General features: G+C 40.9%; 1 protein-coding gene across 2 annotated transcripts in view; it reads left to right on the forward strand.

Annotated features, from left to right (window-relative positions):
- Window positions 1-1,493: 1,493 nt before the first annotated feature.
- The window catches only part of UHRF1BP1 (UHRF1 binding protein 1), a 67,819-nt gene continuing 49,194 nt past the window's right edge, over window positions 1,494-20,118 (forward strand). For both annotated transcript variants that reach the window (XM_044000261.1, XM_044000262.1), the window contains exon 1: window positions 1,494-1,737. In XM_044000261.1, coding sequence (XP_043856196.1) covers window positions 1,694-1,737 — 44 coding nt within the window. In that variant the 5' untranslated portion in view covers window positions 1,494-1,693. The remainder of the gene's footprint in view (window positions 1,738-20,118) is intronic.

Here is a 20,118-nt window from a genome sequence, read left to right on the forward strand (position 1 = left end):
ATCACTTGATCCCAATTGCCCCCCCAACCCCCCCCCACAAAAGTGGGGACTAGTTGAACAAATTGTGGTATATGAATATGATGGAATACTATTATGCTATAAGAAATGATGAGCAGGGGGCAGCTAGGTGGCGCAGAGCACCGGCCCTGCATTCAGGAGGACCTGAGTTCAAATCTAGCCTCAGACACTTAACACTTACTAGCTGTGTGACAGTGGGCAAGTCACTTAACCCCCACTGCCCCACAAAAAACAAAAAAGAAAAAACAAACAAAACAAAAAAAAAAGAAATGACGAGCAGGCAGATTGCAGAAAAACCTGGAAAGATTTACATGAACTTATGCTGAGTGAAGTGAATAGAACCAGAAGAACAGGGTACATAGTAACAGAAACATTGTGTGATGATCAACTGTGATCTTAGCTCTTAGCAATACAATGATCCAATGCAATTCCAAAAGACTTATGATGGAAAATGCTCTCCACATCCATAAAAAGAACTATGGAATCTGAATACAGATCAAAGGATACTATTTTCACTCTGTTGTTGTTATTTTTCCTTGTGTTTTTTCCCTTTTGTTCTGATTTTTCTTTTACAACATGACTAATATGGAAATATGTATAACATGATTATGTGTATACACACACATATAATAGTTGCTTGCCTTCTTGGGGAGAGGGGAGGAGGAAAGGAAGGAGGGAGAAAAATCTGGAACTCAAAATTTTACAAAAATGAACGTTGAAAACAATCTTTACATGTAACTGGAAAATAAAATACTAGCAAGGAAAAAAACATTTTAAAAGAGGGAAAGAGAAAGAAAAAAGGAAAAAAAAACCTACCATTAAGGTAAAGTTTACAGAAGATCTAGAAAAACCCGATGTAATTCTTAGCTCCTTCTGCCTCCTTTTCTGCCATGTCCTGTCCCCTTTGGAAGTAGAAAGGAGGCTGCTGAAAACTGAGAAATATTTAGCATTTTTCTTGGTTTCACAGGTTGCTCCAGCCGAAGGATAATTTATAAAATAATTTATAAATTTATAATTTAAAATAATTTAGAAACCAACCTATGCCTGGTGATGAGCCTCTCTGGAACAAGTTAGGCTGGTTTTCAGAAAACCATGTAGTCTGAACTATACTGGAAGTCTCTCCTCCACTCCCTTCCCTGCTCCCTGCTCCCTGCTCCCTGCTCCCTTCTCCTCCCCTCGTGTCCCCTGCCCTCACTGCTCCCTCTCCTCCTTTCTTTTTCCCTCTCCTCCTTGCTCCCTTCTCCCCTGCCCCTGTCCCCAGCCCTCCCCACTCCCCTCCTTATTCCCTTATCCCCTCCGCTCTTCCTTCCCCTCCCCTCTCCCGTCGCTTCAGGCGCGCGCCCTCTACCGCCCGCTGGGAAGCGCTTCTGGGCGCGAGCCGGGACGGCCGGACCGCGGGCGCGAGCGAGCTTGGGCCTCGCTCCCGTGCAAGTCGGCGCCGCGCGGGTGGGTGGGATCGTGGAGGAATCTCGGGTGCCGGAGAAGCGAGGGTGAGGCGGTCATGGCGGCGTCGGCGACGACCGTGACGGTGACGGCGGCGACAGCTGCTGTGGCGGCCGGTCTTCCCGGCAGCGGCGAGGCGCGGAGGCCGCCTTTCCCCCAGGACTGAGGTCGGGGCCATCCAGGCCCTTCCCTCCGGCCCGGCCCCGGCCCCGGCCCCAGGTCCGGCCCCGGCATGGCTGGGATCATCAAGAAGCAGATCCTGAAGCACCTGTCCCGGTGAGCTCCCCGGGCCCGGCCCGCCCCCTCCCCGTGCCCCTTAGCTTCGACTGGCTGCGGGCCCGACCCCTCGACGCCCCGAACCCCCGTGTCGGCGCCTGGTGCCCCCAGCCCGGCCAACCTCCCCCCAGGTCCCCTTCCTCCTGGGTGTGTGTCTCTGTGTGTGTGGTGTGTGTATATATGGCAGATTCTGCCACCTACGATCCAATCCCCGCATTTTACAGAGGAGGAAACTGAGGCCCAGAGAGGTGAAGCGACTTGCCCCAGAATCTCCGGTGGAAAACACCAGAGGCATGATTCGAACCCAGGTTCTTCTTCCGCTGTGCTTTTTAGAAAATCCCCCTGGGGAAACCCCTTTCCCGTGCTGCTGGAGCTCCCCACCCCATTACTTCCAGTCTCTTTGTGTTCCCACCCCAACCCTTCCCTTCCTCAGCACTCCCCTTCGGGGCTGGATGGGACCCTGGAAAAGTGGGGTAGATCTAGTGGCAGAGGGCCTGAATTCAAATGCTGCGTTCCTGCCACCCCCTTGATCTCCGGTTCTTTCTCTGTAACGTGAAGGTTTGAACAAGATGTCCTTTAAAGTCCCTTACAGCTCTAAACCAAGGTGCTGTGTGTGTGTGTGTGTGTGTGTGAGAGATTCTAGTATCCCTTGTCTCCGGGCTTTCCTCCCCAGCTCTTGCTTTCCTTCCAGTCAGCGCGTCGCCAGTCTGTTTCACCCCTACCCTTCCTGTAGCCCCAAACCTTCACGACCCATTATTTATTGTTCCCCCAGGCTTTCCTGCATCTGGTATTTATGCTGAGAGGCTGCCAATCTCTATTTCAACAACCCTGTTGCATCACCCTTGAAACAGAGGGTGTCACAAATGTCATAGTGCAGTTTTAAGCTTTAATAGTTCAATATGATACTGTCTACATGCTATTCTCCCCTACCCCTCCTTCCCCTTTTAGTCAGTTGTTAGATTAATTAGAGGTAGATCTTCTGAGGTGGGGGAGAAAGTTCAACAGCCTTCCCCTTGGAACTGGAACTCTTTCAAGATCCCGGTAAAAATAAAATCCGATACAGTTTTGTAGCCCTTTATTAAGCAGTGATTTGTTCCTCGGTAATCTTGTGTCTGAAGAGAGATGGCAAACACAACAGTATTTTGATAGGCAACTGTGGGTCTGTCCCAGCTGTTACATTTGAAGGGTGCCAGAACTTGTGGCAGAGAGACTTTAACTTTGGTTCTCTCATTCATATCAGATTTGATCTGACATTGATTTAATAATACCTTTAACTTTGGGTATCTGTTTATATATGGGATATGGGAAGACTTAGTGACTGCCTTAGTTTGGTCCCAGAATGGTGAATCTTATCCAGCCAGGAAAAGTTAAGTATTGTATACAATACCAAACACTCAGGCCTAGCACTAGGGCTAACCTTATTTTTCCACATTTAATATTATGGGTTGTGATAAATTGGTTTGATGAAAATGGAGTGAGATTCTATTATTGGCCTGGAGCATCCTCTTCCCTGGTTGACGTTGGTCTGCTTGCCGTTTTAGATTTGGATTAGTGGTGAAATCTGCTTCTAACTTGTGGTAATGGACCAAATAGGGAGATTTTAAAAAGCTTGAACTAGAACTGCAAAGACCTTTATTTAGATCACCATATTCGATTAATGGCATGTGTCTTGGGAGAGGCACGGTATTTCTGGATAGAGAGCAGGCCTCTCAGTTATAGGAAGACCTGGGTCTAGCACAAACTGGTTGTATGATTTGGGGGAGATCACTGAACTTCTCAGTGTTCTAAGCAACTCTCTAAGACTTTATATTGTAGAACAATTTCAGATATGCATTGGTGGTCTTAGTATATCAGTGATGTCACAGGTCTGGTTTTCCCTAACCCTTTCCTGTCCAAAAAACTGTTTTACCTAATGTTAATTCAGTTCAGTTTGCTTACATTCTGCAAACAGTTATTAAGTATCTGCTATGTAAGAGGACTGTTCTAGGCACTTTGGGAAGTACAAAGCTTATTTAATACACAGACCCCTGCTATCATGGATTATTTTATAATTTGAGAGGGGCAGATTGCCTTTGGAAAATTGTATCATTCTTTTAGTTCTCCTCAGATTTTCCTTGAGATAATGAAAAATGAGCTCCTTAATACTAGTAACCTTGCAGCGTTAAAAGACTGTGAGTCATGGAACATTATAGTTTATAAAGAACTGAAAATGAAACTCTCCCAAAGTACAATGGAGTGTATGAGCAGGCTAACAGATCACCAACAGGGAGTTATGAAGAAGTAAATTGAAGAATGTTTTCAGAGAAATGTATGAGCATAAAAGAAGATGGGCTAGTCACATGGGAGAGAGAGGGATAACAGGTGGACAGTTCATGGGCTCTTTGGTATGCTCCTGTTGTACGAAGAAATGAGGACAGACTCCAGTATGTTTAGTAGATCCCTTGAGGTAAAATTATATACAGCAATAGTGAGGTACCCATATGTCTCATGCTTATTATGGGAAGAGGGTAGTGGGGAAGTAGGAATAGAGAAGGGATGGATGTGAAGGACAATGAGGATAGAATAAATAGGATTTTTAGCTAATTGGATATGAGAAGTGTGAAGCATGGTGTTGAGGATACCAAACAATAATAGCAATAATAATAGCCAGCATTGATATAGCTCTTTAAGGTTTGCAAAGCATTCTATATATGTGATCTCTTTTAAGTCTCACAACAACCCTGTGAGGTAGATACTGTTATTATCCCCATTTTACATATGAGGATATATCCAATATCTAGTTAAAAATACCTCGGGTGAGGGGCAGCTAAGTGGCACAGTGGATAAAGCACTGGCCCTGGATTCAGGAGGACCTGAATTCAAATTCTGCCTCAGACATTTGACACTTACTAGTTGTGTGACCCTGGGCAAGTCACTTAACCCTCATTACCCCACAAAGAAAAGAAAGAAGAACAATATTGAGGAGACGGTGGAGAGGACCAAAAGAGTTACATATGTAAAATGCTTTACAAATCTTAAAATGCTGCATAAGTATTATTATCATTATTGTTATGGCATTTGAAGATGTGTGTCTGGAACTTAGAAGAGAGATCCAGGACTGAAGATAGAGATATGGGAGTCATCTTATGAATGTGATCATTGAACGGTGAATAAAATTGCCAGGGACAAGAATGTTGTGAGAGAAGAGCTTGAAAGCTATAATGGATAGAACTTTTTTAAGGAGTTGGTAAGAGGCAGAGGAGCCAGGCAAGGATACTGAACAGAAAATTTTAGAGAATAAGTTGCATGATGTTTTTTAAGTCATACAGGAAGAGTAGAGCATATTGCATAGGGAAGGGAGATTATCCAGTGGTCTGAAGTGGTTCATGTAATTAAATGCAGCTAATTTGTGTGTACTCTTGAGTATCAAGTTTCTGGTTGCCTTAAGTTTGAGGCTAAATGAAAGAGAATACTGGGGGGCAGCTAGATGGCGCAGTGGTAAAGCACCGGCCCTGGATTCAGGAGTACCTGAGTTCAAATTCGGCCTCATACACTTGACACTTTACTAGCTGTGTGACCCTGGGCAAGTCACTTAACCCTCATTGCCCTGCAAAAAACAAAAACAAACAAACAAAAAAAAAGAGAATACTGAAAGGTTCAGCATAGGCCAAATTACAGAATCACAGAATTTCATTTTATTTTTATTCTTTTTGTTTTTAAGTCACAATCATTTTCTGATATACTCTTCCTCCAACAATTTAAACTCTTTTCCCACGGAGAAAAACAGCTGAGCAAAAACAAGGGACACCGTCATCATCTCTGACAATATATGCAACATCCTGCCCTTATAATTCCTTACTATTAGGGGTGGTATGTTTCATTTTCTGTTCTCCAGGAGCATTTCCCCCCAGTTACACAGAGTTTGACTTCATTTTGGTGATGTTTTCATTTTTCATTGTTTTAGTCATTGAAATCAAAGAATTTTAGAATTTAGAGGCCACCAATCCAATCTCTACATTTTTCAGGTGAGGAACCTGAGGCCCATGGAAGTTAATTGACAAGTTTATAAGTTCATTAGTGGTTAGGACTAAAAGCCTTGACTCCACTACTGGTCATGTTCTCTTTTTATTACAATGGAAAGGAATTATTTTCCCTACTTTCAATGAAGAAATCATATTTTAGGACAAATAATTAGTAGTGTAAATTGAATTGAATTCTCAAGAAACAAGGTCCTTTGAACATAGTTGGCCTGGGTATGTTTGGGATTAGAAAGGGACTCTCATCTCTTCAGCACTCAGATGTAGTAGCTGAGGAGGCTTCTCTCTGGGAACCATTCCAGAAGTGGTACTGTTGCAAGTGTCTTGTAGGTAGGTCATGTTCCCGAGGATCATATAGTCCTGTTACCTTGGCCGTGGCAGAAGTATGAGGCACAAATTGTACAAGGATTCACTGATAGGTACTGCTGCCAAATATATAATCAGTGATGGAGAGATATAATAAAAACTGGTTTATTATGCTTAGAGCATAAACTACATACAAAAATCAGTGAACTCTAAGCAGCAGTTTTAGCAACCTTATTTAGATTTTTGGTTATGTAAGCAAGATGGGTACAGTGGAATTTCAGCTGGTAAATAAGGTTAGATGATGATTTAAAGATGAAAGAACATGGCAGAAGGGGAAGATTTCTATGGGGTAAAAAGGGCTACAAGCTGGTGCTGGATCTGGAGATGATCTCTCAAGCCATACATTTGCAAACTAACCAGTTAACCTTGGCTTTGATACCTCAGCTTGATTTTGTAGGCTCTATCTGGTTATGGTGGGACCTGCTCATCTTAAGTAAATAGCAGTTAGAAAATTAAACCAGAAAGTTTCTTATCACAGGTAGCATCCCTGAGAGAAATGATAGTCCCTTACACAAGGAAGACTGGTAAGGTAGAGAGGTATAATGGAAAGATAACAAGCCTTGGAGTCAGAAGATCTAAGTTTGAATCCTGAGTTTGTCACTTAACAAGCTAGATTTTGGGCAAGTCACTTAACCTTTGAGGACCCATATAGGTATCCTGTATTGAGGGGGTTAGATCAGGGCTTTTGCAGATTTAACAGTCTGTGATTTTTTTTTTTTTGGAGGGAGCACTGTAGCCCTTGTCTTTGTGGGAGATGTGGTGGCAGAATTCTTCCCCCCTCTATACTCACTGTCTTGGTGTCTTGGTTCTTTCCGAGTCAGTTATCATGTAAAGCTGTAAGGGGCTAAAATTCTAGCTAGTCTGTCTAGAATATCTAATGAGGGGTCGCCAATAAATGATAAGCTTTAGCCAGAGTTAGACTTTTAAGCATTTATTAAGGAGAATAAGAATTTGGTGAAGAGAGAGAACGGTAAAAACCTAACTATTTCTAAGAGACCTTGTCATCCAGCGCACCTTGGCGAGGTCAGGAACCAAAAGAGACAGCACCCCTTTACCCGCCTCCACTCCCTCCTTCGAGTCCTCCTCCCAGAAATGGGAGGCTCCTCAAGTTAGTGGCTGGTAGCCTTGATAGACAGTACCCACGAGCAAATGTCAGGAGCTAAGGACCTTGCCACATGGCTTGCCTTCAGACGCCTTCTCCTCATGCTGGAGCTTTGCTACAGTAAGTTTCCAGCAGGTGGTGTCATTCCAATCGTTGCAAAGCTATGTAAGTGGTTCCCAGATCTTTATATCTAGTTTTAGTCTCTTGAGCTTCAGTCCCACATTACTAAATGCATGTTATATATTTTCAACCAGCTGACCCATAGACATCTCAGAACTTAACTTGCCTTAGAACAAAATTCATTCTCTTCCTCTTCCCCTGCCCCCCCCCAAAGTGAGCCCTCTTCTGGTTCTTTCAAAAGTAACCTCAAAAGTGTCCTTGACTCCTTGCTTTCCCAGTTATTTGCAATCTAATTTACCATCACAACATCTTTTGGGTTTTTTATTTATTTTTATTTATTTTTTAGTGAGGCAAATGGGGTTAAGTGACTTGCCCAGGGTCATACAGCTAGTACATGTCAAGTGTCTGAGGCCGGATTTGAACTCAGGTACTCCTGACTCCAGGACCGGTGCTCTATCCACTGCACCACCTCGCTGCCCCATCACAACATCTTTTGAATCCTACTCTTCTTTCTATCCCCATGGCCATCTAATATTCTGGCAGTTTTTTTGTGTTGTTTTGTTTTTTTTGGTGACGCAATTGGGGTTAAGTGACTTGCCCAGGGTCACACAGCTAGTAATTGTTAAGTGTCTGAGGCTGGATTTGAACTCAGGTACTCCTGACTCCGGGCCAGTGCTCTATCCACTACACCACCCAGCTGCCCCACACATGGCCATCTAATATTACCCTAGTTCAGGTTCTCCTGGATTATTGCTTTAACATCCCAATTAGTTTTCTTTCCTCAAGCCTCTCTCCTGTCTAGTCCATCTTTCATACAACTGCCAAAATGTGATAGGTAGCTAGACTTGGAATCAGGAAGACCTGAATTTGAATCCTGCTTGAACACTTATTGGTTCTGTGATCCTAGACAAGTCATTTAACTTCTGAGTTTCTTCATCTCTAAAATGGAGATACTATCACCTGCTTTATATGGAATATTGTGGAGTAATTAGGAAATCTTAAAAGCTCTATATAAATGTTAGTTGTCATTATTGCTGCTGCTTCCACTACTTACTACTATTAAAATATATCCTTGTTAAGGCCTTCACCCTGATTAAAGAAGCAAACTCAGCAATTTAAAGGAATTTTTATTCAACACACCAAAGCTGAAAAACATTGGGTGGGTTGGCCCCAATTCAAGATTTGCCCTGTAAGGGCAAAGGTATTCTGACTGGATCACATAATCATGAGGAGATGAAATTAGTGCCACCTCAGCAATATTTGGATTGGTCCATGTTTCAAACGAAATGGAATTAGTTGGGGGCAGCTAGGTGGCGCAGTGGATAGAGCATCAGCCCTGGAGTCAGGAGGACCTGAGTTCAAATGTGACCTCAGACACTTGACACTTACCAGCTGTGTGACCCTGGGCAAGTCACTTAACCCCAATTGCCTCACATAAAAAAAATTTTAAAAAAGAAATGGAGTTAGTGAGCACTCACCGTGCCATCTTAGGCAGCTTGTTGTTGTTCAGTAGTGTCTGACTCTTCATGACTCCATTTGGGGTTTGGTTTTGTTTGGTTTTGTTTGGTTTTTCGGGGCAATGAGTGTTAAATGACTTGCCCAGGGTCACACAGCTAGTAAGTGTCAAGTGTCTGAGGTCAGATTTGAACTCAGGTCCTCCTGAATCCAGGGCTGGTGCTTTATCCACTGTGCCACCTAGCTGCCCCCCATTTGGGGTTTTCTTGGAAGAGATATTGGAGTGGTTTGCCATTTCCTTCTCCAGCTCATTTTACAAGTGTAGAAACTGAGTCACACAGGGTTAAGTGACTTTCCCAAGGTCACACAGCTAGTAAGTGTCTGAGGCCAGATTTGAACTCAGAAATATGAGTCTTCTTGACACCAGGCCTGACACTCCATCCACTGCTCTGTCTTAGGCAGCTACCTGCCACATATTCAGGGTTGAAACAAGGTTTTAAAAATGGAGCCCCTGCAACTAATTCAGTACAAATAGCTGACTTCCCTCAATTACCCCTTTTGTTGCTAACCATACGCACCACAATTGAATTTATATTACTCCACTTTCCTCAACTGCATCATCCTAAATCCCTGCTGGTTGTAATTTGGGAGTTGGTTTGAGGATCAGTTCTTTGAACTGAGGGAGGCATTGTAAACACAAGCAACACACAATCCCTCTGAGGACACACAAGAGAAAACCTACAGACAGATGCTTGAGCAATGAAAGGTTTGGGAACCACGAGGTTAGCCATTCCCATGAAGACCATACTTGTTTCAGCCATTCCAAACCATGTCTGTGTGATTATGCATGTCATTGAAGTTGTCAGGAACCTAGGCACAGCACTGCTGACATGAGGGCATACCTGCCTCCCCTCTCTGCCTGGAGGAAATCTAGAGCCAGTCTATTTTGCAAGGCCACAGCCTTAAGTGTGTGAGTCTCAGTATTAAGATCCTCTTCTCTGTCTATAGTTTTATTAACAAATACTTGCAAAAAAAAATGTTCATTTTATTTAGGAATGCTAGACTGCATCTGGGTATGTTCAGTCTCACTCACTAAAGAGGGAAGTATAGCAGAAACTTGGATGACTGCATGACTGCTTCGGAAGTGTGTGCTAGGAAGTAGGGTAGGGGTGGGCCAGACACCAAAGAGCACCCTCCCAACACACATCTGCCTGTCCAGTTTGAGAGGAGCTAGTAATACACATTTTTGCTACAAAGGAAATAAAACCTTGTGAGGCTATCCTAAAAAATTTGCTCTTGTGTGCATAGCAAGGCTGCTCCCTTCCTGATTAATACATTTTGTTTCAAGCATAGGGTATAATTAGATCGCATTTGCCATCCCATGCCTTGACCCTGCATCCTGTTTTGTTTATAGCATAGTAGTGATGGCCTACATGTCGAGTCAGACAGGACTGAACAACAACTAAAAAACTGAATTACAAATAAATTCGTAAGCCCCTAAACCTTAAGGTCTTGCTGCATTTCATTCAAGCTAGGAAGTTGTTTACTCGTTCGTTGGGTTATAATCATGGCTGCATAATTTTTGTTACCTGACAATTTAGAAAGAATTAGACTTTGTTTATATTGCCTATGATAAATCTGTGTTGTTTAGGACAGAACAGTCAAACACAGAAGCAATTTCAAATGTAATTGAGAAATATTTAACAAATAAGAATATAATAGAATATAGATAATGCTCAAATGCAGTTTTCTAACCAGGATTCCTATGTATGGTTTAGTGACACTCCACCCCCACCCCCATCCCCTTCTATGAGTTTGACACCACTGGTTTAAGCTACTTTGAATAATAAGCTACTTTACTCTGTAATTTTAACATCCCATTGGCAGTTCATCAATACTAAGGAAACAAAAGATTGAATAGTTATTTTAATACAATGCTTTGGAATCATCCTCTCTTGTGGTTTGTGTTGGAAGCAGTCCTTTGTGTACTTCAAAGAATTACCTTTAAAAATAGCACATAACAATTATGACAATGCTATTAAGGAAAGAAAGTTCAATAAATGGTAGTTTCATAAATATTTCAGTGGAGAGATGAAAAGAAATAGCTTTCAATTTCTTGGGAAGTTTCTCAGAGATTTTTATGATTAAGTTTGTCCAAAAATCCAAATTCCCATTGGAAAAAGGTAGATAGAGTTTAAAGTTAGACTTTCATCAGTGGCTGAGGGTTCAAGGTCCATTCTTTTATCATTTTCTTTCCATTAAGGCACATAATATGAAAGGAGAAAGTTTTGATCTTACAGCTTAAAAGGGCGGGGGTCAGTTTTACATATCTAGGCTGGGTGATATTTCCACAAAGCTTAAGGAATTTCTTGCTCCCTTCAGGCCACCTTCTAAATAAGATCTTTTTTGATCTTACCTTGTTAATGCTTTCTACCTCTACCCCATGATTAATTTTTTTATGCCTCGGAGTACATGATATTTTTCTTTGTTATCTTTTCCCTCAAATCTACCTTTTCTCAAACTTTCTTATCTCTGTCAAGGCACCATGGTCCTGTCCAGTGCCCTGGTTTGGAAACTTGATATCATCTTTGAACCTTCATTTTTACTCTATCCAATACATATCTAGTCAGTTACCAGATCTTCCTGATTCTACCTCTACAACATCTCTCATATAAAACCTCTTCCTGGGGGCGGCTAGGTGGCGCAGTGGATAAATCACCAGCCCTGGATTCAGGAGTTTCTGAGTTCAAATCCAGCCTCAGACACTTGACACTTACTGGCTGTGTGACCCTGGGCAAGTCACTTAACCCCCATTGCCCCGCAAAAAAAAAAAAAAAGGGAAAAAAAACCTCTTCCTTCTACCCACACAGCTCCAATGCTAGTTCAGGTTTAAAGCCTTTTCACTACACTATTGCATTACCTTACGAATTGATTTCTTTTCCCCATGCCAACCCATCCTACACCTGGCTATCAAAGTGATTTTCCTAAAGTTATGACCTAACCATGTAACCCACCTCCTCCTCAGTAAACTCTAGTGGTTTCTTGCTGCCTCTAGGATAAAATACAAACTCTTCATTTGGGCTTTTAAAGCTCTTCATATTGCCATATGAAAAAAATGCTCTAAATCACTATTGATTAGAGAGATGTAAATTAAAACAACTACCTATTGTAACGATTGGAATGACGCCACCTGCTGGAGACTTACTGTAGAAGAGTTCCACCCATGAAACGAAGGTCTTTGAGGGCAAGACCAGGAGTCTTTTCTTTGGCATCAGGAAGTGACGCGGACTAGTGGGAGGAGGAAGGAAGAGACTGGCGCTCACTCTGAGGCTCTGCCCTTTGGACTCTGGTGGAGAGCGGAGCTAGAAATGTGCTCTCCCTTTAATAGATAGGAATCTAGGCCTTTCTCTCTCTCTTTACCAAATTCTTGTTTTCCTTAATAAATGCTTAAAAGCCTAACTCTTGCTAAAGCTTATAATTTATTGGCGACCACTCATTAGATATTTTAGACAGACTAGCTAGAATTTTAACCCTTAACACTATCAGATTGCCTGATATGACAAAAAAGGAAAATAATAAATGTTGGAGAAGTTGTGGAAAAATTGAAACACTAATGCATTGTTGGTGGAGCTGTGAACTGATCCAACCATTCTGGAGAGCAATTTGGAATTACGCCCAAAGGGTTATAAAGCTGTGCATACCCTTTGACCCAGAAATACCACTCTTGGGTCTTTTTCTCAAAGAGATCATAGAAAAGGGGAAAGGACCCACATGTACAAAAATATTTATAGCTGCTCTTTTTGTGGTGGCAAGGAATTGGAAATTGAGGGGCTGCCCATCAATTGGGGAATGGCTGAACAAGTTGTGGTATATGAATGTAATGGAATTCTATTGTGCTGTAAGAAACAGTGAGCAAGAGAAGTTCAGAGAAACCTGGAAGGACTTGCATGAACTGATGATGAGTGAGATGAGCAGAACCAGAAGAACATTATACACAGTATCATCAACATTATGTGTTGATCAACTGTGATAGACTGGATTCTTCTCACCAATCCAACGGAACAAGAAAGTTCCAAAGGACTCATGATGGAAAAGGCTTTCCAAATCCAGAAAAAAAAAGGGAACTGTGGAATATGGATGCTGATCAGACCATACTATTTCTTTTGTTTTTGGTGCTGTTGGTTTTCTGATTTGAGGTTTTTCCTTTGTGCTCTGATCCTTCTTGTATAACATGACTAATGCAGAAACATGTTTGATGTTATTGTGTATATATAACCTATATGAGATTGCTTGCTGTCTGGGGGGCGGAGGGGAGGGAGGGAGAAAATTTTGAAATTGGAAATCTTATATAAACAAATGTTGAAAATTATTTCTACATGTAACTGGAAAATAATAAAAATAATTTTATTTTTTAAAAAAAGCTCTTCAGAATCTTGAAAACCAAGTAGATTTTATATATGTTGATGTACTGAGCAGTCTCTTCCAGTTGGGAAAGCCTGTTTAGGAAATTGATTTAAAGTTGAATAAGAACATTAAATCTTTCCTTAAACTGTCTCTGTATCTACCTAGAGATGAAAAACTAAAGCCTAGGTTTATCTTTCCTTGAGTCTTGCTGGTAGCATGGGGGATGGGAGAGGTGTGCTGAGTGAGCTCAGGTTCAACGAGCTTCAATTCCTAGTTTTTTTGATTGATTTTAAACCTTCATTTGGATTCTGGGTGTCCCAAATCATGGAAACAGCTTAAGTCGCTTTATTTTTGGCACAGAATAATTGTTTTGAAGAGGTTTGAGAGGTTATGGGGATTGGAAAAAATATCTAGTCTGCCATTTTGTTTTTCACATGATCTGGAAGTGAAAGTAATTTTTTTTTTAAGCATGAGGGCAGTCTAAACATGTTTATAGGAGGCAGGCAATAGATAAGAGACTTAAGATACTAGAAAGAGGGAATGATCAAGGGGCTTTAGTTTTTTTCCAGAAGAGTTGCTAGTTTTCAAAGAACCTGTCATTACATTCCTGAGTAGGTATTACCTGAGTGGCCTTGCTTAACCTTTAACTTCCTTCCTCTTCCTTTTGTCCTCATGACTCCCTGATACCTAAGAAAATAGAAGGTATTCATCATGGGCTCCCCTATTCTTCCCCAGACATTTCTTAAAACCCTTCCTTATGGACTTGCATGAACTGATGATGAGTGAGATGAGCAGAATCAGAAGAACATTATACACAGTATCATCAACATTATGTGTTGATCAACTGTGATAGATTAGATTCTTCTCACCAATACAACAGTACAAGAAAGTTCCAAAGGACTCATGATGGAAAAGGCTCTCCAAATCCAGGGGAAAAAAAAGAACTGTCAAATATGGATGCTGATTGAACCATACTATTTCTTTAGTTTTTGGTGCTGCTGTTCTTTTTGAGGTTTTTCCTTTTTTGCTCTGATTCTTCTATTATAACATGACTAATGCAGAAATATGTTTGTTATTTTATATATATCACCTATATCAGATTACCTGCTGTCTAGGGGAGGAAGGGAAGGGAGGGAGAAAAAATTGAAATTGGAAATCTTATATAAACAAATGTTGAAAACTATCTCTACCTGTAACTGGAAAATAATAAAATACTTTTATCAGGTGTGAAGGAAAAATCCATCCTCTTCTCAATAATTTTCAGGAACTCAGCAGGGAAGTGACAAAGGCTCTTTATTTTCTTCTCATGAGAAGGAGGCACCCTAGTGTGCAGCTAGTGGGTGCCCCGAAAGGGGGCTCCCAGGCCCTGTTTTATACCCTAGTCCCTAACTCGAATGGACCCTTCCCTTTTTCATCACTGGCCCAATTACTCAAGGGTTATAATCTACAGGCAAAAACTAGCTAATCAGAACGAAGTATTCCCACCCCTTTTCTTTATATGGGCATAACTCAGGAGTGGACCTTATATTTCCTTATATGGACACAACTCTGGAGCGGACCTTATTGAAACCAGGGCTCCTTGAACCATGTGACCTTGCTAACCTGAGGGGGAAGAGGGGATCTGGGACCTTTGTCCTACAAACAGGTTAGGAGAAGTATGACTGACTGTTATATCCACAATGAGAGGAGACAACTACCCATTTTCTCATCTCAGGGGAAAAAAAACCCCAACCCTCTTTCTAGTATCTTAAGTCTCTTATCTATTGCCTGTCTCCTATAAACATGTTTAGACTGCCCTCATGCTTAAAAAAAAAATTACTTTCACTTCCAGATCATGTGAAAAACAAAATGGCAGACTAGATATTTTTTCCAATCCCCATAACCTCTCAAACCTCTTCAAAACAATTATTCTGTGCCAAAAATAAAGCGACTTAAGCTGTTTCCATGATTTGGGACACCCAGAATCCAAATGAAGGTTTAAAATCAATCAAAAAAAACTAGGAATTGAAGCTCGTTGAACCTGAGCTCACTCAGCACACCTCTCCCATCCCCCATGCTACCAGCAAGACTCAAGGACACCCCATAGGCTTACATCAAAGCCCATCTCTCCACACTGGTCTCCCCCTCCTTCTAGTGCTATTTAGACCTGGCTCCATGCTATAAAAGTTTGCTTGCATCTCAACAGCCAGCTTGGTCCCACTCCTTCCTGGCCCCATTCCTTCCCAAAGAAAAGCTTGCCAGGGACCACAGCCTAAAAGCACCAGTGCTGCAAAGTGTTGAACTGCCAGTGTCAGGGACAATAGGCTCTGAACTCTCAGTGCACGGCTTAAGAATTGAGGAACAGGGGGCTAGGTGGCACAGTGGATAAAGCACTGGCCCTGGATTCAGGAGGACCTGAGTTCAAATCCAGCCTCAGATGCTTGACACACACTAGCTGTGTGACCCTGCACAAGTCACTTAACCCTCATTGCCCCACCAAAAAAAAAAAAAAAAAAGGACTGGTTTTAGGGGCAGCTAGGTGGCGCAGTGGATAGAGCACTAGCCCAGGATTCAGGAGGACCTGAGTTCAAATCTGACCTCAGACACTTAACACTAGCTGTGTAACCCTGGGCAAGTCACTTAACCCCAATTGCCTCACCCCCCCCCCAAAAAAAAAAAAAGAATTGAGGAACAACAGAAGTGGGACAGGTCACCAAGATAGAATACATGAATGGGGGGGGGAGGGGGCTGTGCAGCACTCCACAAAGCCTGAAGGAAAGAACACAGCACCCAGCTGGGGCCAGTTCTGACCACCCAGAAGTCAGTTGAGGCAAGAAGACCTAGTCTGGTGAACCATGATTTGCTCATTGTTGGAGGAGGCTGAGAGCCTTTGAGATCCAGCACTCAAGGAAACCACAATCGGGGAAGGCATGAGATGTGAGTGATAATGAAAATAAAGTAGGGAAAAAGACTGAAAGTACCAAATATTTCAGGAAGAATAAATCTCAGACCTTGAACATAAACATATAAAAAAACAGGAAAACCAGAAGGAAATATAGCCTTCAAATCTAGTAAATGAATTCAGGCATCTATGGATAAGTACTACAAAATAAAGGGAAATGATCCAATACTTGATGAGACAGAGGACCCTATGGAACCACAAATCACAACATGCTATTCCTGCGTAGTTTAAAAGAGAAATGAGAAAAAAAAAAGAGAAATGAGAATTATGAGAGCAGAGTTTATGTCTTGCATAGCAAAAATAATGAGCAGAATAGAAAAACTTGAATCTATGATTGCAAGCCTCACCAAAAAACCAAGAAAGAACAATAGAGAATGCCTAGAAGGAGAAAAGCAAAAAATAACAATATTAAAAGAAAATATGCTCACTATCAAAGTAAAACGTGCCACAAAGACAGAAAGCATGGAGACAACTTAAGGATCATAGATCTCTCAGAAGAAAATGACAGGACAAAAAAAACCCCATATCACTATAATGAAGGAAATAATAGAACTGTCCAAAACTTCTGAACATAGGAAATGAAATTCCAACTGAAAGAATTCACATATCACCTCCAGAAAAACAAAACAAAACACCCAAGTCTACAAACTACAAGACACATAGTGGTTAAACTTAATTCAATTCAGAAACCACAAGTTCTGCAAGTCATCTGGAGAAAGACCCTCCGATAATAAAGGAAAGGGCTTTTGCATAACATAATACTCTTCTTTACAGAGGGAGTACAATAATGTGTGGCAAAGAGCTATGGAGCTCAAGATGCTGCCCAGCATGACCTATCCTATGTTTAAGCTTATAGGACAAAAAGTGGGCATTCAACAATAAAGAAGAGTTTGAAAGATTTTTAGAAAGAAAACCCGAACTGAAGTGATTATTAGGCTTTTCAAACACCTCAAACAATTTAGAAAAAAAAAAAGGAGTGAATAAATGCAGCAAGCAAAGACAGCAACAGCAACAGAGTAACATCAGAAAGACTAGTAAGACTTCTTTCTAAATGTGCACAAGTAGACAAGGGTGAAGGCAGAAATCTGGTAGAGCTGACAGTGAAGAGGTGGACAGGTGGCATTATAGACAGAACTCAGCAATACCTTACCTACAGGTAAAGGCTTCTTTTGTGGGAATACATTACAATACGTGAAGGTACATGAAAGGGTTGGGGGAGGAGAGTAGGGAAATAGAGAGGAGTGTGTGATGTGGTAGGGTCAAATCAAGGGCTAGCAATGAGGTGAAGGTGGTCTCTGTGGTCTCAGAGAGGAGCCTCTGGGGGGTGGGTGAGGAGGAGGGAAAGATTGACAAAGGTTGGGTAAGAGGGAGGAAGGAAAGGTAGAAAGGAATTCCACACATGAATGCTATTAGGGTGAAGGGAGATGAGGACTTTACACTGGATGAGACCTAAGGGATTTGGTGCTTAAAAAGTCTACTTGTCATGAAGGGGGTGGAGGGTAGAGTTGAAACCCTTGGGGGTAATTAGCACCCAGAGGATTTGTTACAGCCTGAACATAGGGAGTTTTCCAAGTAAATGTAGAAAAAAGATGGAGTAAGCCCTGCAAAGCAGTGGTAGAAAGCACCTAGAGGGGAGATCCTAGAAAGGATTCCTTTGGAAGCTTTGATTGTATGAAGAATACAGAGAAAAGAAAGGGCACAGATTATTATAGGGGTCATGATTCAGAAAATGCAGATCTAGAGAAAACAGAAAGAAATGGATAATGATGAGAGGAAGAGAAATCCTTTTTGGAAAGGTGCACAAAAAAATGAAATAAAAAAACTAATGGGGGGCAGCTAGGTGGCACAGTGGATAAAGCACTGGCCCTGGATTCAGGAGGACCTGAGTTCAAATCCGGCCTCAGACACTTGGCACTTACTAGCTGTGTGACACTGGGCAAGTCACTTAACCCTCATTGCCCCACAAAGAACCAAAACCAAAACAAAACATTAAAAAAAAGCAAAACTAAACTAATGAACAGGACTTGCTGAAGGGGAGGAGAGGAGTGGGAATTCTACTTGACTAAGAGGAAGAAAGAGTGACAAGAAATATATAATCAGATAAAAGCAAAAAAGAGAGAAACAATAAACAAATCTCCAAAGGATAAGGGCTAACAGATGAGAAGAGGAGATCAAAGAGTAAGTTCAGATCAGAGGAAGAGAACCGGTATGAACAGGACAACCTTAAAAAAATAAAGTAACTGAAGGAATATAATATTCTATTTACAGCAGATGGAGGAGAATATAAACCTAAATAACTCATAAATTTAAATATGAATGGATTAAATATCCAGTAAAATGAAAAAGAGTGACAGATTGAATAAGAAAACAAAACCTTACAATCTGTTGCTTACAAGAAACATTTAAAATACAAAGACAAACAAAATAAAACTGAGGGGTTGGGAAAAAATTTACTATGCATCAAGTGAATCCAAAAAAAGCAGGGTCACCATCATGCTATCAGATAAAGCAAAAACAACCATTCAAAAAAATTAAAAGGGATAAAAAAGAAAACTTATGGTAAAAGGAACCATAGACAATAAACCAACATCAATAATAAATATATACACCTCAAATACCTTAACATCCAAATTCATAAAGGAAACATTAACAAGAAGACCTAGACAATAACACAATAATGACAGAAGACTTTAGTACCTCTTTGTAAGTTTTGGATAATCCCAACAGAAAGATAGATAAAAGGGAAAACACAGAATTGAACAAATTTCTGGAAAAACTATAGTTGAGTCTTTTAAGGTTTTTTAAGGCTTCTTAATGGGATAGCAAGTGAATGTACATATTTCTTTGTACAATACGGACCTTTTTTTTTTTTTAGGGCAATGAGGGTTAAGTGACTTGCCCAAGATCACACAGCTAGTAAGTGTCAAGTGTCTGAGGTCGGATTTGAACTCAGGTCCTCCTGAATCCAGGGCCTGTGCTTTATCCACTGTGCCACCTAGCTGCCCCAGGAATACATTTTAAACATGATTAATTTATGGATTTGTTTTGTTTGCCCAGCTTATTTGTTAAATGATTTTCTTTTCCTTGTTTTTCCATTGAGGGATGGGGGTTTGAGAGGGAGAGGGTCACTATCAATAGTGGTTGCTTTTTTTTTAAAGAGAAGGAAAAAAAAAAGTCATTGAAGCATTTGTTTAATGCACAAAAGAGAACAGAGGGAAAGCCAGAAGGAAATAAAGACAAGCAGGAAGGCTTTGAAAGTTGCACATTAAATTTATTGTATACTTTAAAAAGACAGGCTGTTTGGAATTTGTGGTTTTGTATGCAATCCTCTTTTTTTCTGTTCTACTTTTATATAAAAATGCTCGGGGGGGGGGGCGTGTTGATTTGTTTGTTTGTTATTTTGTTATTTGGTATTTGGTCCAGAATTTTTAAAAAGAAACAAACTCTAATAAAAGATGGAAACTAGTTTTGTCTTTTCCAGTTTATCAGTGGCCAGTCTCAAAGACTGTCTCACAAATACCTTTTTAAAACATCTGTAAATTTTAGCAAAATAGATAAGGTCTCTTAAAAATCTCAATAAAATATAATCTTTTAAAAGTTAAGCAAAACAGTAAAAAATTGTGATTGATTTTTACAAATATCTTTTGTAAAAAATAGATTTTTGTTTATATTTTTATGTAACCTAGGGCTCAAACCTAATTATTTGCTTAATATTCTCCTCTTTGATGGAAGGTGTTTACTCAGTGTTCTGTGCCTGAGGTATAAAATGGGTGAGATTATGAGAGAGGAGAACTTTTCTTCTTCTGGCTTCCAGATTCAAAAGAATGCATTCTTGATTCCAGGTTCTCTTCATAGAGTTGCCTGAAGGGAGAGAAAGACATTGGGAAGAAACTAACCTTTAGAGGAATTGTTGTCTCAATTACGTACCTTTATTCAGTTTGCTGCACTAGAAATGTTAGAAAACCTCCTTTTGGGTG

This window comes from Dromiciops gliroides, chromosome 4 (genome assembly GCF_019393635.1).
Source record: "Dromiciops gliroides isolate mDroGli1 chromosome 4, mDroGli1.pri, whole genome shotgun sequence".
Taxonomy (NCBI): Eukaryota; Metazoa; Chordata; class Mammalia; order Microbiotheria; family Microbiotheriidae; genus Dromiciops; species Dromiciops gliroides.